This window comes from Engystomops pustulosus, chromosome 8 (assembly GCF_040894005.1).
Source record: "Engystomops pustulosus chromosome 8, aEngPut4.maternal, whole genome shotgun sequence".
Classification (NCBI taxonomy): Eukaryota; Metazoa; Chordata; class Amphibia; order Anura; family Leptodactylidae; genus Engystomops; species Engystomops pustulosus.
The window spans coordinates 81,458,694-81,477,699 of NC_092418.1; the positions used below are offsets into that span (position 1 = coordinate 81,458,694).

Consider the following 19,006-nt stretch of genomic DNA (forward strand, 5'->3'; position numbering starts at 1 on the left):
TATTATACTCCAGCAGAAGCAATTACTTTATGGTAGGATATATCCATAATAAATTGTCCGATGAAGCGTTCAGTGTATAATATTGAAACCATCCAAAGGCTATCGCTATAGCGAAGGATATATTAAAAATCTGGACACCCGTTTACAGGACACTGCACCCAAAATCAATCCAGAGAGATTAATCTTGTTATGGTTTCCACATTAGAACACTATCTGAAGTTATAGGGGCACAATGAATATTAAAAAATACCTGTAGATTTCATGTTTAATCTCTCTGGTGTGGTTCCTTCAATTCCTAGTCACTTCCTAATTTCTGCAGAATGACCACCAGCCTTTACAGACAGACCCCCCCAAGTCCAATCCTACTGTAGGTAATACAATTCTTTTAAGAGCAAGGGAAATTATCGCAGATTAGCAAAGCACAAGTGGCCTTAGAAGTTGGGAACACACTATCCATCGAATTTAAATATATAGCTAGTGATAGGTTCCATTACTACTTGACACCCTTCTTTTAGCTAAAACTGTTTCCCTTACATCCACAAAAATAAAATTTCTCTACACCTAACTACACCGTGCATACATCTGATCACATGAAATCACAGCATGCCTGCATGGACTTCTACTCCTCCCCATGCTCCATACATGGGTTAGAAGTTGCAGATGTAAAAGGACCTTTGATGATGTCATCTTTGTCACATGACTAAGTACCCAATGATGTAACAGAGTTCTCCATACAGCAGAATGTCATAGCCTGTCAATCAGAAACAAGGAGATAGGGAAATGCTCATGAATATGCATTTTTGGACTCAAGTAGTGTCACTAGACTCTCCTCAGGTGAAACATAGAAAAGTTACTCTGACCGGAGCTCCAGGTCTTCTTGCCATTTCCTTCTATTTCAATAAAATATTCAGCAAGTTCTTTTTCGATGGTTGCACTCTCTCCAAAAAACTAGCACAATTGCACAGATCCTCCGATAAGAATAAGCCACTATTTAGACCACAGCAGCCATAGCACCATAGCAGATCGCTGGAAGAAATACACACATGGATAGCATAGCATTTTCTTTACAATTTGGGTTTATTTAGTAAAAAATATATTCACAAAACATATGGTAAAAAATGTGCATATAAAATCACAAATGGGACGCCAACTTCACATGTCCGCCCAACCCTGGATTCCCCCAAACTCTGCTTCTTCCGGAGTGTTCCGTGAGTTTGGCGAAATCCAACGTTGGGTTGACATGTGAAGCTGGCGTCCCATTGGTAACTTTATATGCACATTTTTACAATATGTTTTGTGAATATATTTTATACTTAATAAACCTGAATTGTAAAGAACATACTACGCTATCCATGTGCATATTTCTTCCAGCAATCACGCAGTGGTGATGGTCTGAATAGTGGCTTATTCTTATCAGAGGATCTGTGCAATTGTGCTAGTTTTTTGGAGAGAATGCAACCATCGAAAGAGAACTTGCTGAATATTTTATTAAAAAAGAAAGATATAGCAAAAAGACCTGGAGCACTGGTCAGAGTAACTTTTCTATGTTTCAACAGCAGGACTTTTGTTTGGATCGGTCCTTGGCTGTTTACAGCTCCTAAGGTTGATGTCGCACATGGCGTTTTGAAAGCGTTTTTTGGCCCGTTTTTAAGCAGTACGTCAAAAAACAAATGCATTTTGAAAAACGCATGCGTTTTTGACCAGTTTAACGGACTGCTTAAAAACCGGGCTGAAAACGCGTTCAAAACGCCAAGTGTGGCACGGGTGCCAGAGCCATCACCACAGCACACCAGACAGGACTCAAAGAATCTTCCTGCAGTTCCAAGCAACTTAAAAGATGCTGCTTTCAGTCATATTTTGATACATACTTCGCTACTTGGGAGTGTAGGAAGAGGGAGAATGAATAGACAGGGCCGAATTATCTTTGGAGGACCTCCTGCTGGCCCCATGATTCTCTGTGTACAGAGGGACACTGGAAAGAAGCTAAAATGATGCAAATTTTCCTCCTCAGGAGGCCAATATGATTTAAAGTTGTTGAAGAACAGGGAGCAATAAGTTACTGCTCTAATTTCTGGTTGGCACCTCGAGATAAATAAGGGGGGTTTTGGGTTGCTTTTCGGGCACTCGGCCGCTAAACGGTTCGCCATCACTGCTCTAAGGGGTGAAGTGTGCAGCACATTGCTACAAAATCTCCTCAGGTGAGTTGCATATAAGCTTACAAACTGATTTTTGTACCATTGCAGCCATAGAAATGAATCATTTTGGGATATGGACAATGCTTTTTAACCATAGTTTTAAATTAAATATTTATTTTGGGCAGGTTCATTTGCATGCCAGGTTCTCTTTAATCTTAAGGTGTCTAATAACAAGGAAACTGAAAAATGTCAACTACTGTTCACTGATGGCTACAACCACCTGTCACTCCAACCTGTAACACCTTGTTCATCTCACGACAAATCCGTTAATGTCTTGTAATCACCACATTACAGTAAAACGAGACTGCTTGATCTTCTGTAATTACCCATAGGACACGTAGATCTGCTGCACCATCCAGAATAATCCTGTGAAGTTCAACATTCAGGACAACGGCCGCAAACACAAAAAACTCCAAACCAATAACTGAGATTTTAGATCATCCGCTTAATCTCACTGTGGATCCAATAATATGTTTATAAATGCACTTATTTTCTTAAAGGCACATGCCGAGTCATATATTCTTCACACCATCTGCTCTCAGATTTTCAGTTATTTCTCCAACTCTATAATCTTGTTTGAGCACGGACAACATTAATGGTGCATGAAATTTCACTTTTGTGGACAAAGGGCAGTGAACTTAGCAGAACCTGTTCTACCTCTAGTGGGGCTAGTTATATCACCTGCCTGAGCGACACTTTTATAAAAAAAAAACTCCCTGGCTGCTATGATTTATTGTGTTAGACCTGTTATCAGACAAATGCAGTAGAATATGACGGCTCTTATTAAAGTAGGTTATATAACTGAACAAGACATGATCAGCCATGCAGTTACTTTTCGGCTATCCAGCAGGTAATGTTTTCTGCGTTGTCTTCGGAGTTATATTCAGCCTATGAAATAGGGTGCGTTTTTAACTAGAAGAATGTCACCTTTTCGCTGCAAGTTTACCAATGATGTAACCCTATGCAAAGCTTACGTAGCAGGATATCAGTGGAAATTCCTGCAGATGTACCAGTGCATAAAACATCATCAGTTTTCCCAAATTCAGCAGGATGTTCGCCCAGTGTGTCCCCATCTTAATGGTTCAAGTAAACTAGACAAGGTGAGGAAGCCTACACATTATGGAAATGGTAGCTGAAGCCACCAATTCGTAAGTCTTCCTGCACACATGTGCATATAGTCAGTGCACATGTGGGAAGAGCCAATGTGTGAGTAAGAGCCAATACAAATGAATATGTGCTGTTAAATCCAAGAATATAACACAACCAAAAAGACTTCCATTTGCATGAGGGATACAATATAAGTGGGTCATCAAACTTTCTACTTAGGTTGAAAAAGTGAGGGTGAGGACACACATGGCACTAGTGATACGTTTACTGACACAACGCTAATGCAAGGGGCGTGCCTTGGCCCAATTTGTATATGTGTTTCCATGGAAATGCATGCAAAGGTGACCAGCACCCGGTGTCTTGCATTTATACAATACAAGAAACCATGTGCAGGTCATCGATCTTGTGCGTTTCCTTGAAAACAGATATGCAATTGGGTTGTGGCCGACCCCCGATGCTATAGCGGTGCCACATGTGACCGCAAGAGACATTGCCAATTAAGGCCACTGACAGCAATTTATTGTAAAGAAGGTTTTAACTAGATGGATGTCAGCAGCGATAATCCTACTGGAGAAATTTTCTTATCCCTGTTAAAAACTCATGCATGCTAAGCATAGCTGTGAGTGCATGAATATGGGGGGCAGGAGTGGAAGAAGATGCAGCAACAGATGTATGCATTCATATTTTTTTTAAGGACGGCACAAAGTTGCACTAAAAGCAATACATTTTAATGGATCGATGCACATGTCCCTTAGGATGGCTTCACATTTGCCGAGTTTGGTCCGTGAACCTCAGACCATACAGGGTCCAACTCCACTCCTGGGGATAGGATATCATATACTGATATATGGCTCATTTTTTGCAGAGTTGACAAGCATTAAAGTGTCATCCCCAGGACTGGTTTCGTTCTGTAAAGGCGTCCTTATAAAAGAGTTACAAAAACATTCATCCTTACCAGATAATTTGGGCATGTGCCAAATCTTTCAAGTCATTCCCCAAAAACTACAGAAGTAGTAACCTGCAGGAAGACTTCTTGCAACTATATATTTATCGCATACCATGACAATGCAGTCATTGTGAAAGTGACACTACAGTTTAATGCTTCCCTAATCTACAACTTATATTATTGCCTCACCACATTATATATGCTACAGACAGTCCAATGATAACACTGACATGTAAATACTTGGTAAAATCTTCTCGTAACAATAGAAATGCATAACAACTAACGCAGGCAAATAGCGGGATTATACTTTACGACATCGAGGAAATTTCAGCAAGGTCATAACCCTGATATTATTCAAAGACAAATGCAAAAGCAGGTGGGGCATGTGTCACGTTTTTATGATTCTTTGAAACCATATAGCCTAAAGTACAATGCTTCCCAACACAATACAAGCTGCGAGAATTAAACAGGAAGTATGTGCTCTCTATAACAAATAAACCTCTTCCCTCTTCATCATCATACAATGCCATTTTAATAGCGCTCTGGTGTCCGGCCCTGCTGGAGGCCAAACAATGACTGTACAGAGTGCTGTTAAAGGGGATGTCCAGACCACAAAACGTGGGTTATGAAAGAATAAAGAACATAAACACTTAACCCATCCCTCACTGCTCATACCGGTCCAGTGATAACGTCTGGACATGGTTATGTGACCATTGCTGTAGTGGGCTAATGCAGTCCCATTACTGTCGCCCAACATGTATGGAAGTACAGAAACCATTTGGGGAATTGTAGTATCAGAATATGATCAGACAAGCATTAAATGTTACAAGTTTGACATCCCCTTGTAAAGTTTTCAATAATAATATTAATAATAATAATACTTTATTTAAATAGCGCCTACAGATTACGCAGCGTTGCACAAAGCATGGCAAATTGGTCCCTGTCCCCATGGGGCTCACAATCTAAACAACCTAACAGTATGTTTTGGAGTGTGGGAGGAAACCGGAGGACCCGGAGGAAACCCATGCAAACACGGAGAGAACATACAAACTCTTTGCAGATGTTGACTTGGGTGCGATTGGAACCCAGGACCCCAGCGTTGCAAGGCAGAAGTGCTACCCATATATAATCAAAAGAGCTATGCCGGATTAAATTTGATTAAAGAGATATAAGAATACAATGTGCCTTTTGTCTGAGTCACTACTACAGAACTGTTCATTGGTTCTAGCAAACAAAATCATGAGCCCCTACTTATCTTATGTGGCTCTTGGCACAGGACGACCAGGACGAGTACCAGCTGAAAATAATGGATATGATGCGTGGCCTGTCTAGTCAAATGGCATGAACTTAGGCGGTCTGAACTTTGAACGTGGCACAAACCACCCGTGAAAAATGAACGTTAATGTCCGTTACTTCACGGCCGATTTGCATCTGTCTGGTATGTTTTCCACGGATCCTCATGTTCTATAGAAGATGCAATCCAATTCTGAATTCTGGTGCGAGGGCCATGGTTTGCAGAAAATAGACTGAAGGTCCACAATTACTTCTTCTGAGGAGACCATCAATCTGAGAAGTGATTGTCCACCCGACAAACTTGTCAAACTTTTCGAGCTTAGCACAAGGCTGCATTTTATCAGCAGCTGTCAAAACACCAGTGAGCATCTCTCATATGTCATGGATCCTAGCAGAGCTGACAGGGAGCTGCCTCTCTACGATGTGACTCCAAGGTTCTCTAGAAGGAAAGAGCCGTTTTGTCAAGCAGGTGCTGCCACAGAAGGTGACAGGACATGCCCACAACTGCAGGCGCCGGTCAATGTCCTCCGCAAATTAACAGCTGATCAAACACTTCAGTTGTACAGTAAGATCCAGTCAAAGTAAATATAGCCAGATCTCCAACCTAAGAGACTACCACTTGATAAACCCATAGGACTTCTACTATATTTTGAGATACACACTGTCACAAAAGTGCTGACTGGAGAAGAGAAAACTGCCTCCTAATCTCATTTTATACATTCCGCTGACAGTCCAAAAGCTGAAAACAACGGGTGGCTGTCCTGAAATATACAGTACACATACATTTTTATTAAATATCTATGTAATATATAATATGGGAATTCTACAATCGGATTAGTTTAATAAACTTTTTTTCTCCTCAGCATAGTTTTGTGATGCACATAAATCCCTGTACAAGCCTTGGGATCTTTTTTTTCCACCTTTGAGGAGATGACTCCTCCGACAGCAAGGATCAGTGGTGCTGTATACCAGGTGTGCGTCCTCTCATGTCTGTATGGAAACCATGACAGCATCGACGTGTGCAGTGGTGATAACGAATTAGGAGTCACATGAGGCCATAGGTACACAGCATACCTGTCAGGTGTTTGGACGGCATGTGTAACTCATCCGGAAACATGGCTCACTGTGACTGGGAATGCCAGGATAAGGAATCTCATGTCTACACTACTTGATCTAATTAAAGATTCTTTTACTAGTAGATAAAAGTGATGTCTTTCACCAGGTGTGAATGGTTTTGGTCTTTTTACACAGTTTTTTCAGCCAAAACCAGGATTGAATTTAAAAAAATGAAAAGTATCGGCTGTCCATTATAGGTTTTATTGCTTTTTAACCCATCCCTGATTTTTGCTTCAAAACTGCGTCTCATGTGTGTATCATCAGTGGGTGACGTCTGCTTATGCACCAACGTCGCAAATACAGGTATGAATAGGACCCGCTCCAAGATTAGTGGCTCAGATAGTCGACGCATACACAGAGCAGTGGAAACCACAGCCGTGTGTATGAGCCCATAGAAATGTATGTGCGTCCATGTGCTATCTGATGATTCCTCTGATAGTACAGAATCAAAAACAACTTTTACGCCCTCTTCGATCATAACACATAAAATAATACAATGGGTAAAGACCTGACAGCTTATGCGAAAAAAGTAAAGGAACTTGAATCCACTTGAATGACTTATACATGAAATATATTTTGGGGTGAAAGCAAGAAATCATATCCATAAATGGTAAACATTGTGTAGGGGGTTTTGTATGTTATTTCTTCCCCTTTTGCCAGACATTTGAGGTTAATGTACCGCATTGTTGCCATATGAAAAACATTGTGCCATGCTTTATTAAATGCCACATGGAGACTATTCATAAGAAACATCTGCATGGAAAACACTGGCTTCAAAACAGATTGGAAAAGAAAAAGTTTTCTACATCTATTTTTACATCATCCACATAGAACACATTCTGAACACCATATGGGATGAAAATGTATCACATACAACATGATGTATGGTATTGTACTTCTTATATAGTTCTGTACCTAGATGTCTAGGTCTTCGCTGTTTGGGTCTTCATGTCCCATTATAAAATGAATGAACCATGCAGACCCATATGCAATCAATAGCTATCCATCAAGTCAATCAATAACTATTCTCCCCAACTTGCCCATACACATGTATACCTAGTTTGGTTCTGCACGTGTTATCAATGGGAAGAGGGAATAAAGCTGCTACCAGGCAGAATTCTACATGCAAAATCTCCGCCTGCCCAATTTCATGGATCTGGTGCCCCCATAACACCACTGTTCAGTAACAACGAAATCTAAAGGCTCAGCTCACAGCTCTCTAAATATACTGTACAATCAGACATTGGGCATGTAGAGACACAACCAGATGCCGAGTGACACAGTTGCTGGGCATCTTGTGGTTTGGCCTTACCACAACCAATGTCAGCTGGGGCAGTAGAGATTGCCTGGAAGTATAATGGTGTCAGACGTTATACATGGGATTTATACAAAGCTCACTGCATCAATGAATATTTTTTTGACAAAGGAAGCAAAATCTATGTGGAATAGTAAACGAAATATGACAGATCGTCCTAATATATTCACCATCATGTACCATCATAACGCGAGTCCACAGCAAATATTTACAGCAATCTGCATTCCTGTGTTCCCACTCAATACTTTTTATGGAATTGTTCTTTTAACAATGAACTAATGGGGATTGTATTGTGAAAACCCTGGGGACACAAGCAAACCCCATGCTCCTCTGCCTACACACATCCAGCAATGTGAAGGAAGAGTATAAAAATACGCAGAATAAACAACATGCACAGTAATGTACATAAATAAACCCGCCAATATACACTCAATGATACTTCATACAATATTGATTTCTCTGGAGAGAATGGGTCACCTGACATGGAGAGCAGAATCATGTGCTGGAGGATACAGCGTATAGAGATAGCAGCAGGTACTAAAATGGCTAGTATAATAGTTGAAATTGTAAAACAGTACGTAGAGTAATAGTATATAACGGTAAATGCAGTAAAAATAGAGCACATGTTACAGTAAGATACTAGAGTGACAACACAAAGCACGCTTACCTTCTATGGCTATAACATGCTCCCGGATTTGGTTCTGTAGTACAGGTTCATCGAGTCGCTCCAAGAGTTCATATATTGAGTAGATATTGGGGTGCACTGATTCAAATCGCTGGATTTCAGCCCGGATGGCCGCCGAGTTGGCCAGCTGCTGCTGGTAGTTCATCTTTCCAAGGCTGAGGAGGCCCTCACATATCCAGCCTGAGGGTGCAATGTAATATATGTAGGGTAGATATAATACACAACGCCGAGTGTCAGGGCGTAGTGATGGGGGACACTAAATACACCTATAAAAGCATCCACGGACAATACATAATGGTATATACTGGAAAGAATTGGAAATGTAGATGTGGTAGTCCTGAATGTGTTTGCATTAGGGATATAGTTTCAAGTCCTGTCAATGGTTAATGTATAGGAGGCATGCTATATAGAAATCACAGAGAAGAAGGTCATATCAGGGGCATGGCTGCAATATGACATCTATAATCAATATTACAAGATATCCCTGGCTGTATGATCTATCTAGAGGGCAGTTCTGCCCATGAATAACAATTACCTGGCAGAAGCAGTGGTGAAGAGGTGGCTCAGGATATCTGGCACTGCAAAATGATAGTATAGAGGGAGAATGGGGGGTGGAAGAGAGAATGTGAATGAGAGGAGGCTGATCAAATGAGACCTATCTGGTGGATGTATCGGGGAGGTAACCAGAGAAAAGTGGGGTCATCTGACGAGCAGCAATGTGCACCAGAGGGGAGGCACACGTGTCAGGGTGCTTGGAGAGGAAGGGTTAATGGAAGGGTGACCTAGGAGGGTGTAGGGGTCACCTGTATATGGGGTGATCTAATAAAATGCAGGGGACAATCTACTGATATGTTGAGTGCATTTGGGGTGATGTGATGGAGGTAGTGGGTGATGTGATGAAGGGCAGTGGATATAGGGGGCTATTAAATGGAGGGCAGTGTGTATAGAGTTTGTTTGATGGATGGCAGTGAATATACTGGGTGATCTAATGAAATGCAGGGTATATAGGGGGAGATCTGATGGAGGGCAGTGAATATACAGGGTGGTCTAATGAAATGCAGGGTGTATAGGGGGTGATGTGATGGAGGGCAGTGTGTACAGAGGGTGATCTAATGAAATGCAGGGTGTATAGGGGGTGATGTGATGGAGGGCAGTGGGTACAGAGGGTGATCTAATGAAATGTAGGGTGTATAGGGGGTGATGTGATGGAGGGCAGTGTGTACAGGGCTGATGTGATGGAGGGCAGTGTACTGGGGTAGGCAGCCGGTAGGTAGGCGCAGTCTGATCTTTGGGCTCTCTCCGGCACAGTCCTCCTGCCGCCCTCTGTCCTGACTGTCTCCGGTGAGTGCTGCAGTCTCCAGGGACGGTTTCCCGGCTGTCTCTTTCTATTTCCCTGGAAGACGGTGTCCCGATCCTGCTGTGTTTTCCTCTCTTCCTCCGTGAGTCTCTTCCCTTGGCTTCTCCTCCTCCTCCTCGCAGCCTCTCCTTCCTGTCTCCTCCCCCACCTCCTGCAGCACTGACACTGGAGCAGTCAGCGGGTTGTGCGGCTGCCTGCACCTCCAGCCTGGGATCACCGGGACCAGCCTGTACTACGGGCAGGATCGTGCTGGGACTTCCTATATGACAGGACTCCATCAAAGTTCTGCGATTCTCCATTCGCCACATGTACATACACTCAAAGATTGCCACAGCTGACAAAAAATATCTACATTAAAATCTGCAGCATACAACAATCCACATCCCTAGCTCATCGTCGGATTTTTGGGAACTGCACTGAAGGATTGCAACATGTGTAATTGTTGCAACTTTGGAGCTCCAAGGATCAGATACAATGATACTACCATTGGGATCTGCTGTGGCTGTAGATTTTTTAACGCACAGACTCGGTTCATACATAGCATTGATGTTGCGTTTCCAAACGCTATGCACAGACTTCTGCAATCACCTATTGAAGTAACATTGTGTTTGTTGTGTTAGTAAACGCAACACAAATGCCACATATGGACAAGGCCACGAGAAGCCGAATCATTCCACCAATTATAAAATATTGGACGAAATATGAGTAACATTCATGCAATGAATCTCTTCAGATTCTCTCTGGGGGGGCGCTATTCCCATACCATATGCAGGCGGTTGTTGCAGTCACCGCCACCTCAGACAGCCTCCTCATGATTACCCCGGACCGCTGTAAGCTAGGTGCGACAAAAGGACCGCTACGTATTGGAGCGTTTCCTAGCTTTTCGGTATGTTCCATATGGCTGGTGCCACACATTTTTGCATTAAATTAACGCAAAACACCGGCGGCTTGTTCCCGATCGCAGGTGTTTCTATAGAAACTCCGATGCAATCGGGCCGTGGCCCGCCCCGGTGGGTGCGGCTTTGTTTGCGTTTGCAAACGCAGACAAAGCGGCACGTGTGTCATCACCCTTAGGCCGCGGTCACACGTACTGCTAAGCGTCCGTCATAACCTCCCCCTGTGCGCTTTCGTCGCGTTATGAACGGACGTCTAGCGGTGAGTGTGACTGCGGCCTTAAGCTACAGATTTATCAGTACTATAACTGGGGAGGGCTAGGGAGCTATTTATAGTATGAGCAGCTAAAGTGTTAAATTCCGCACATTCGGTTTTTCAGATGCAATTTTTAGAGCCAAACGCAGGTGTGGTTGATAATGGGTTGAGACAAATAATTGGAAGGTGCTGCTCCTCCTACTTTTAGGCCGGCGGCACACATGGCGTTTTAAACCCGTTTTTGGCCCATTTTTAAGCAGTCCATTAAAAAGCGCATGTGTTAAAAAACGCATCCATTTTTGTGACCCATTTTAATTAAGATAATTGGTAAAACCGGTCAAAAACGGCTGCTTTTTCAAAAAACACCTGCGATTTTTAATGGATTGCTTAAAAAGGGCCCAAAAAATGGGTTCAAAACGCCAAGTGTGCCGCCGGCCTGAGGGGAATGCCACACATGGCGTTTTGAACCCGTTTTTGGTCCGTTTTTAAGCAGTCCATCCAAAAGCGCATGCATTTTTGAAAAACGCGTGCGGTTTTTGAAACCACATCCATTTTTGACCAGTTTTAATTAAGATAATTGGTAAAACCTGTCAAAAACTGATCCGTTTTCAAAAATGCTGGTTTTTTTTAAAAAAAACACATGTGTTTTTAAATGGACTGCTTAAAAATGGACTAAATACAGGTTCAAAACGCCATGCGTGGCATCACCCATACTCTATTCCAGGTTTGGGCATCAAAAGCTGCATCTGAAAACCTGAACGCAAAGGTACCACCAGGATGAAAGACTGTATGCAAATAAACCAGAGGGCCTCCGGGCTCCATTAACACCTATGAAGCCCCTCAAGCTCATTTGCATATAGTCTTTTATCCTGGTGGTAGATGTCCTTTAAGGCCAGGGACGCACATTCTGTGGATTAGTGCAATCCCCACGTTTGACCTGCAGTGATTTATAGTGTCTGGAATTTGTAGATATCCGATCCATATGCTGCACATAAAAAGATTTATGAGTGTGGAATTCCACCATTGCAATGCACACAAGTAACATGTGACTGTCAGATATCATCTATTCTTGCCTGGTTTCTGTTGTGGTCAGATTCACTGCAGACAATACACACCAACTCCAGCACATGTCATCCGCTCTATGGAGTTGATAAATGTATGATCACTGTAGGGATGACCAGGGGCAGATTAACACTTCCACGGGCTCTATAAAATTTAAACCCCTACAAATCTGGGATTCACTTCCTACATATGGTACTAGACTTAGGCCGGCGCCACACGTAGTGCTTTGTCTGCGCTTGCAAACGCTTGCAAAGTCTATGGAAACATCTGCGCTTGCAAAGTCTATGGAAACGCCTGCGATCGGGAACGAGCCGCCGGTGTTTTGCTGGTGGCACACGTGGCGTTTTGAACCCGTTTTGGCCCGTTTTTTAAGCAGTCTGTTAAAAACTGCATGCCTTTTGAAAACGCATCTGGTTTTTCCGTTTTTGTAACTTTTCCCCCAATTATCATAATTATCATTATTGGGGAAAAACGAAAAAAAAAAAAGGATGCGTTTTAAACGGCCCAAAAACTGGTTCAAAATGCCACGTGTGCCGCCACGTGTGCCCCTAAAGCTTCCAGGGGAATGGAGGATGTGACCTTTCTGCCTGCTTTTAGTGGTTTCAGGACCTTTGGAGGACCTTCAAAGTTCCTAAAATGGCCCTATTGTACATGTGTATTAAGAGCAGAAACAGATGTATGAGGGTTTCAAAGGTGATGGTCCTTCTCAGTATAAAATGTGGTGGGTGGTTTGGGTGACCATGGGCCCCTTAGAAGACATGGGTACTGGGCCGCCACCCAAAGCGCCTATATCATAATCCACTACTGACCCATAACAACAGCCAATCACAAGAATAGGGGATTTTGTGTAGGGAGCTGTAGTGTCCAGGGGTTTACACCTTTCTGCTGTTAATAAATTACCCCCATTGTATTTTAAATCACTGCTGATTCAAGCGCCAGGTTACTTGTAGACAAAAGGAATAACTTTGTAGACCTGCCCAGTTTTACTCTTACATGAATTAGCTACTTTCTGGCATGATGATATTTTTGAAAACCTCTTTTCCCATATCTCTTGTATTATGCGAAGAATAGAGTAATCTTGAACATATTTGAAGAAATATGAGGTCCTCTTCTGCTCTGGGTGGATCTGTTCTGGGTCCTGATGCACGAGCATACATCCAAATGGGGGGGAAGGGCGTAATATTTTTATTTATTAATATTTGCAGTGCAGTGTGCAAGAAAATCTGGATTATTTTGGTGCCCTGATAAATGTCTCCTCCATGTGTTTTGCATGTATATTCTTGATTTTACATTTTAGTGTAAACACTTACTTTTAAAAACGCAATGCAAGCGCACAGGTATGTGCCTTAGCCCGATCGCAAATGCGTTTCCATGCAATTGGTAACCAGCACCTGATGTCTTGTACTGCTTTCATTTAGGGTAAATTGGTGACAGTTACAGTTGGCTCAATGTGGCCTAAAACATTAAATTGGATGTAGAAACTATACAGGTTACCCCCATCCACAGGGGGTCACAGCAGTGAGACCCTCAGCGATCAGCCTACTTATCCTGTGGAACTTGCAAAGTTGCTGCAACCCCTGTAAAGAACCAGTTTGCCCCTCACCGACTCCCTGCTGCTGTGTAATGCCTTCTGTCTTCTCATCATCCCCCTCAATTGTATAATGACCTTAAACGTTATATGGCCACATATAATGGCTCCTTCATGTGCTAACTTTACATACCCCCCCACTCTAATACCTTCTTTTCTGAGGAACCCCAACATATCATGCCCCCCCTTTTAATAAGCATTTCTATTTAATTCCCCACCTTTATGATGCCCTCCCATTCCGTATCCATAATCTCTTTTACTCCTTTGCATGATACCATATAGTTAAACAAAAATAAAAGCAATGACAGCATCATGTTACAACATGTCAGAGGCAGGTACCAGCAATACTCTAGGGTGGCGAAACTATGGCATGGGTGCCAGTGCCCGCACTGGGAATATCTGGGCAAGTGCACGGGCCCAAAGCTGCTGGGGGCCCAGATAAGGATGTAAAAAAGGAGGGGGGCTGTTAAGGAGACTGTTTTAGTTTATAAATTTTAAATGTTGATACGTCAGTTAATTACAAAGGGGCCCACTGAGGCTCTGTCACCCAGTGGCCTATTGAAACCTGGAGCCGACCCTGCTCTGAGCCCTCTCTGTGGGCACCCAGGCCATTGCTCCAGGCCAGCGTTGACCATAAAGGACTCATGGTATCCTCCTGCAATCCCAACCACAACACATTCTTGGTTGCCGGAGACTGCAGGATGAGTGAGGAGGACTGGACAGGGCAGAATATCATTTCAGTGCCTACTGCTACTTCCTGGACGGATGCTACAATGATAATCCAAATTTCCCCTCCTTCTTTCAGTCGTATTGGCGTCCTCAGTGCGATTGTATGATTTAAAGCTGAGGCAGGGGTACTGCTTAAATTGCTGTGTTGGTACTTTACGATAAATTTGTTCTGATGGTAGTTTGGGCATTCGGGCTCTAAAATCTTTGCCATCACTGCCCTGGGTGATGTGTTTCTACCATAGACTGCAGCCATGAATGACATCAGGTGGAGGATACACTCCCCTAGTCCTTGCAGACAGCGGGGAGGAGATGTGTGTACTGCACGCCTGCCATTCATTCACCACTGATCTCCATCCCCCGCAGCCCATTCACCAGCACACACACCACCCTGCAGCACGGGATTATTATTCACAGCTCGCCCCGCCCCTGCATTTTTATTTTTTTCATTGACTTGCACAGGGTCTCATTGGCTTCCCCTATGAAGCACGTGATCAGAGCGTAGAATCATGGGAACTGTAGTTCTGACGTTTAAGCTGATGTCGTTTCTTAGAAGACTTAGAAAACTACAAATCCCAGTGTCCCCGGCTAAATAACCGCTGGATGAGAATGTGAGAGACATCACAGAATCAGAAATCTGGGCTTTGGTTAGGGTTTTATTCAGCACTACAGGTTAACCTCTAGTGGGCGGTAACTGATGTCAAATTACACAAAAATTTTGTTCCCGACTGTTTAAAGCGGGAACCTATAGAAGTTTACAGCCGGTGACATCAGCAAGTACAACTTTTATCAGTGTTACCATCGCCATCTGGTGGCAGATCATGGAACAGCAGGTGGTCCAAATCATTCCTGTTATTTCACAGAATTTTGCTATAAAAGAGGTTATAACTTTTTAACATTCAAACATATCCAGGGGATTTTGAGATGGTTTTCGTTTTCGTCACACATTGTATTTCAAAGTTTGGATGATATATTTTGTGTTTATTAAATACAGGGAAATTTGGCAAAATATTCTAAAAATTCTTAATTTTTGAAGTTCTAAATTCTTTGCTCTTCAGGCAGATCAGCCAAACAACTTCAAGACTAACATTTCCCAACTGTCTTATTTATATTGGCATGGCTTAATCCTTAAATGGAAGAAGTTTAGGATGACCACAACTCCTCCTCTACTTGGCCGTCCAGCCAAACTAAGCAATCGTGGTAGAAGAGCCTTGGTGAGAGAGGTCAAGAAGAACCCCAAGATCTTTGAAGCCCCTTCCACACTGGCGTTTTTGACGCGCAGAACTTGCATTGCACTCTGTCCCATTGTATTCAATGGGTCTTTCTTCATTAGCGTTGTTTTGCACGCGCGTGCTTGCGTTCGTTTTCACGCACGTCAAAATTGCAGCATGCTCTACTTTTGCGAGTCACGCGCGTTTTTCACGCCCCATTCAAGTCTATGGAGATGCATCAAGAACGCATTGCAAGTGCAATGCGAGTGCAATGCGTTTTAAACGTAAGGGTTGCTAGGTGACCAGAATAACAGTATTTCCCCTGCTCGCGAACGATCATTTAATTAAAAAAACACAATGAAGAACAGTGAAGAATAGAATAAAATCATTGTACACAGTGAACACAGTGAACACAGGATCATTTAAGAGAAAAACACAGTGCAGAACACAGTGCAGAATAGATTACAGATGTTCGGCACATCTGCTTACTTGTCGGGAGATACGCGCGGAACGGTGCGGCCAAAATAGCATGTGAAGAACAATATATATGTGTGAAGAACACATTGCAGATGTATTTAAACATCTGCAATGTGTTCTTCACACATATATATTGTTCTTCACATGCTATTTTGGGCGCACCGTTCCGCGCTGTGGAAGGGGCCGTTCCGCGCTGTGGAAGGGGCCTGAGTCTGAGCTCCAGAGATAGGTAGTAGGAAGTTGGGAGAAAGTTCCACAAAGTCAACGATCACTGCGTCCTCCAGTCAGGGCTTTATGGCAGAGTGCAAGACATATGAAAGCTCCATACAGTTTGCAAAAGAAAAAAATGTAGGACTATGAGAAATAATATTCTCTGGTCTGATGAGATGGTTTTAATTCTAAGCAGCATGTGTGGAGAAAACCAGGCACCGCTCATCACCTGCCAAATACAATTCCAACAGCGACACATGGTGCAGGGACAGGACGACTGGCTGCAATTGAAGTAAAGATGAATGCGGCCAAGTACAGAGATATATCCTGGATGAAACTCCCTTTCTGAGTGCTCTGGACCTCAGACTGGGCCGAAGGTTCACTTTCCAACACAAAAATGACCCCAAGCACACAGCTAAAATAACACAGCAGAGGCTTCAGAACCACTCTAACCATTCCTGATTGGCCCAGCCTGAGCCATGACCTAAACCCAATAGAGCATCTCTGGAGAGACATGAAAATGGTTTCCACCAATATTTACCATCCAACCTGAGGGAAGTGGAGAGGATCTGCAAGGAAAAGGCAGAGGATTCCCAAGAAGACTCATGTCTATGCTAGCTCAAAAGCTGCTTCTACTCAATACTGAGCAAAGGGTCTGAATACTTATGCCACGTGATATTTCAGTTGTATAGCAAAAATATCTCCAGTTGTTTTTTTTTTTTTTTTTTGTCAAGATCAGGTGCAGAGTGTACATTAATGAGCTGCAACAAAGAGTGACAAATTCAAAGTGGTCTGGATATTGCATTAGAAAAGATGTGCAATATGTTAGTTCGGCTACATTCACACTGCCGTTGCAGCGCAGCGCACGGGGAGAGGAGGAGGAGGTGAGCGCAGCTCACCCCTACCCCTCTCCATAGGAACATATGGTGCATGGCGCCGTACTACGGAGAAAAATAGGACATGCCCTATCTTTTTCCGCGGTACGGTAGCGGTATATACGTCCCCCATAGGGCAGTGTGAATGTAGCCTTCATGGAAAATGCAAATACAGCCAGTCCCCGGGTTATGTACAAGATAGGTTCTACATTTTTGTTCTTAAGTTGAATTTGTATGCAAGTCGGAACTGTATATTTTATAATTGTAACCCAAGCCAAAAATTTTTTGGTCCCTGTGACAATTGTATTTTAAATATGTGGATTGTCATAAGAACCAGGGGTAACAATAAAGCTCAATTGCAGATACATTTCACAACTGTGATAGCCGTTTATTGTGGCCTGGGACTAAAGTACAGTAAATAACCAACATCCAGAGGTCCGTTTGTAACTAGGGGTCGTCTCTAAATCGGGTGTTCTTAGGTAGGGGACTGTCTGTATTTACTATAACAAAACATGGCAGAACCTGCGAGATTGCTGCTTTTAAGATTGGTCCCCGCCGAGGCCTGCCATTTTTGTGCACTTATTAGGTTAAAGTTTACAGCGCAATGCCTAAGGGTGAAGACACACATGGCGTTTTTGGGCCGTTTTTGGGCCGTTTTTACTAAGTGAAAACGCATGCGTTTTGTCAGTTTTTTCCGAAATTGCGCAATGAAAAACAGACAAAAACGCATGCGTTTTCAAAAAACGGATGCGTTTTTTAACGCATGCGTTTTTAACGATCTGAAAACGCACTTTTTACTAAGTGCGTTTTCAGATCGTAAAAAAAAATGATGCGTTAAAAAACGCATCCGTTTTTGAAAACGCATGCGTTTTTGTCCGTTTTCCCGAAATTGCGCAATGAAAAACGGACAAAAACGGATGCGTTTTTTAACACATGCGTTTTTAACGATCTGAAAACGCACTTAGTAAAAACGGCCCAAAAACGCCATGTGTGTCTTCACCCTAAGCCGCAAAACTAAGAGCAGGTCCTATTCCAGCTCAACAGTCTTGAGTATTTTTTTTTTTTTAGTGTGGACCTCAGAGGAGCTGGTAGGCTCAGACAAGCACCACATGTACATAATTAACAGCAGTTGGAGCAGAGGGGTTCAAGGAGCAGGGACAATCGTGGCAATTTTTGCTGCAGAGTCGTAGTGTGCATATTACACTTTGTAATTTAAAGGTTGAAATCTGTGTTGGGCCTGCAAAGAAACTCACATCCACACTGATAAAACATCCCTAGGATAAGTTACATTGTTTTCCAGAAGGGTAAAACTACTTTTTGTAAGATTTTTGAAGAATATTAGCTGAGGAGGAGTGATTTTTTTTTTTTTTAAACTCATTTTATTGAAAGTATACAACAGCCATAGTAATAATATCACATTACAAAATGAGTATGAAATTTTAGTTGCCATATATACTCAAGTATAAGCGTACCCAAATATCAGTTGAGAGTATATAGCCAGCCCATGCCCCCTGGTATACAGCCAGCCCATGCCCCCCTTGTATACAGCCAGCCCAAGCCCCCCCAGTATATAGTGTTAGAGATTTTTATCTAGGACTCAAAACAGCCCTTCATGTTATACAGGCGACTTTCAATTTAACTCTTTCATGACTGCCCCGTGGCTAGAACACAAACCAAGACAAGTCAGTCTCTTT

At 42.8% G+C, this 19,006-nt stretch overlaps 1 protein-coding gene across 4 annotated transcripts in view; it reads right to left on the reverse strand.

Annotated features, from left to right (window-relative positions):
* AGAP1 (ArfGAP with GTPase domain, ankyrin repeat and PH domain 1) overlaps positions 1-10,207 on the reverse strand; it is a 264,345-nt gene extending 254,138 nt beyond the window's left edge. Inside the window, exons 1-2 of one of the 4 annotated variants that reach the window (XM_072121466.1) lie at positions 9,193-10,207; positions 8,640-8,837 (exon numbers count right to left, since the gene is read on the reverse strand). In XM_072121466.1, coding sequence (XP_071977567.1) covers positions 8,640-8,802 — 163 coding nt within the window. In that variant the 5' untranslated portion in view covers positions 8,803-8,837; positions 9,193-10,207. Of the gene's footprint in view, positions 1-8,639 lie in introns of all 4 variants that reach the window. The other 3 variants (XM_072121465.1, XM_072121468.1, XM_072121469.1) reach the window with 3 other exon arrangements.
* Positions 10,208-19,006: the final 8,799 nt, after the last annotated feature.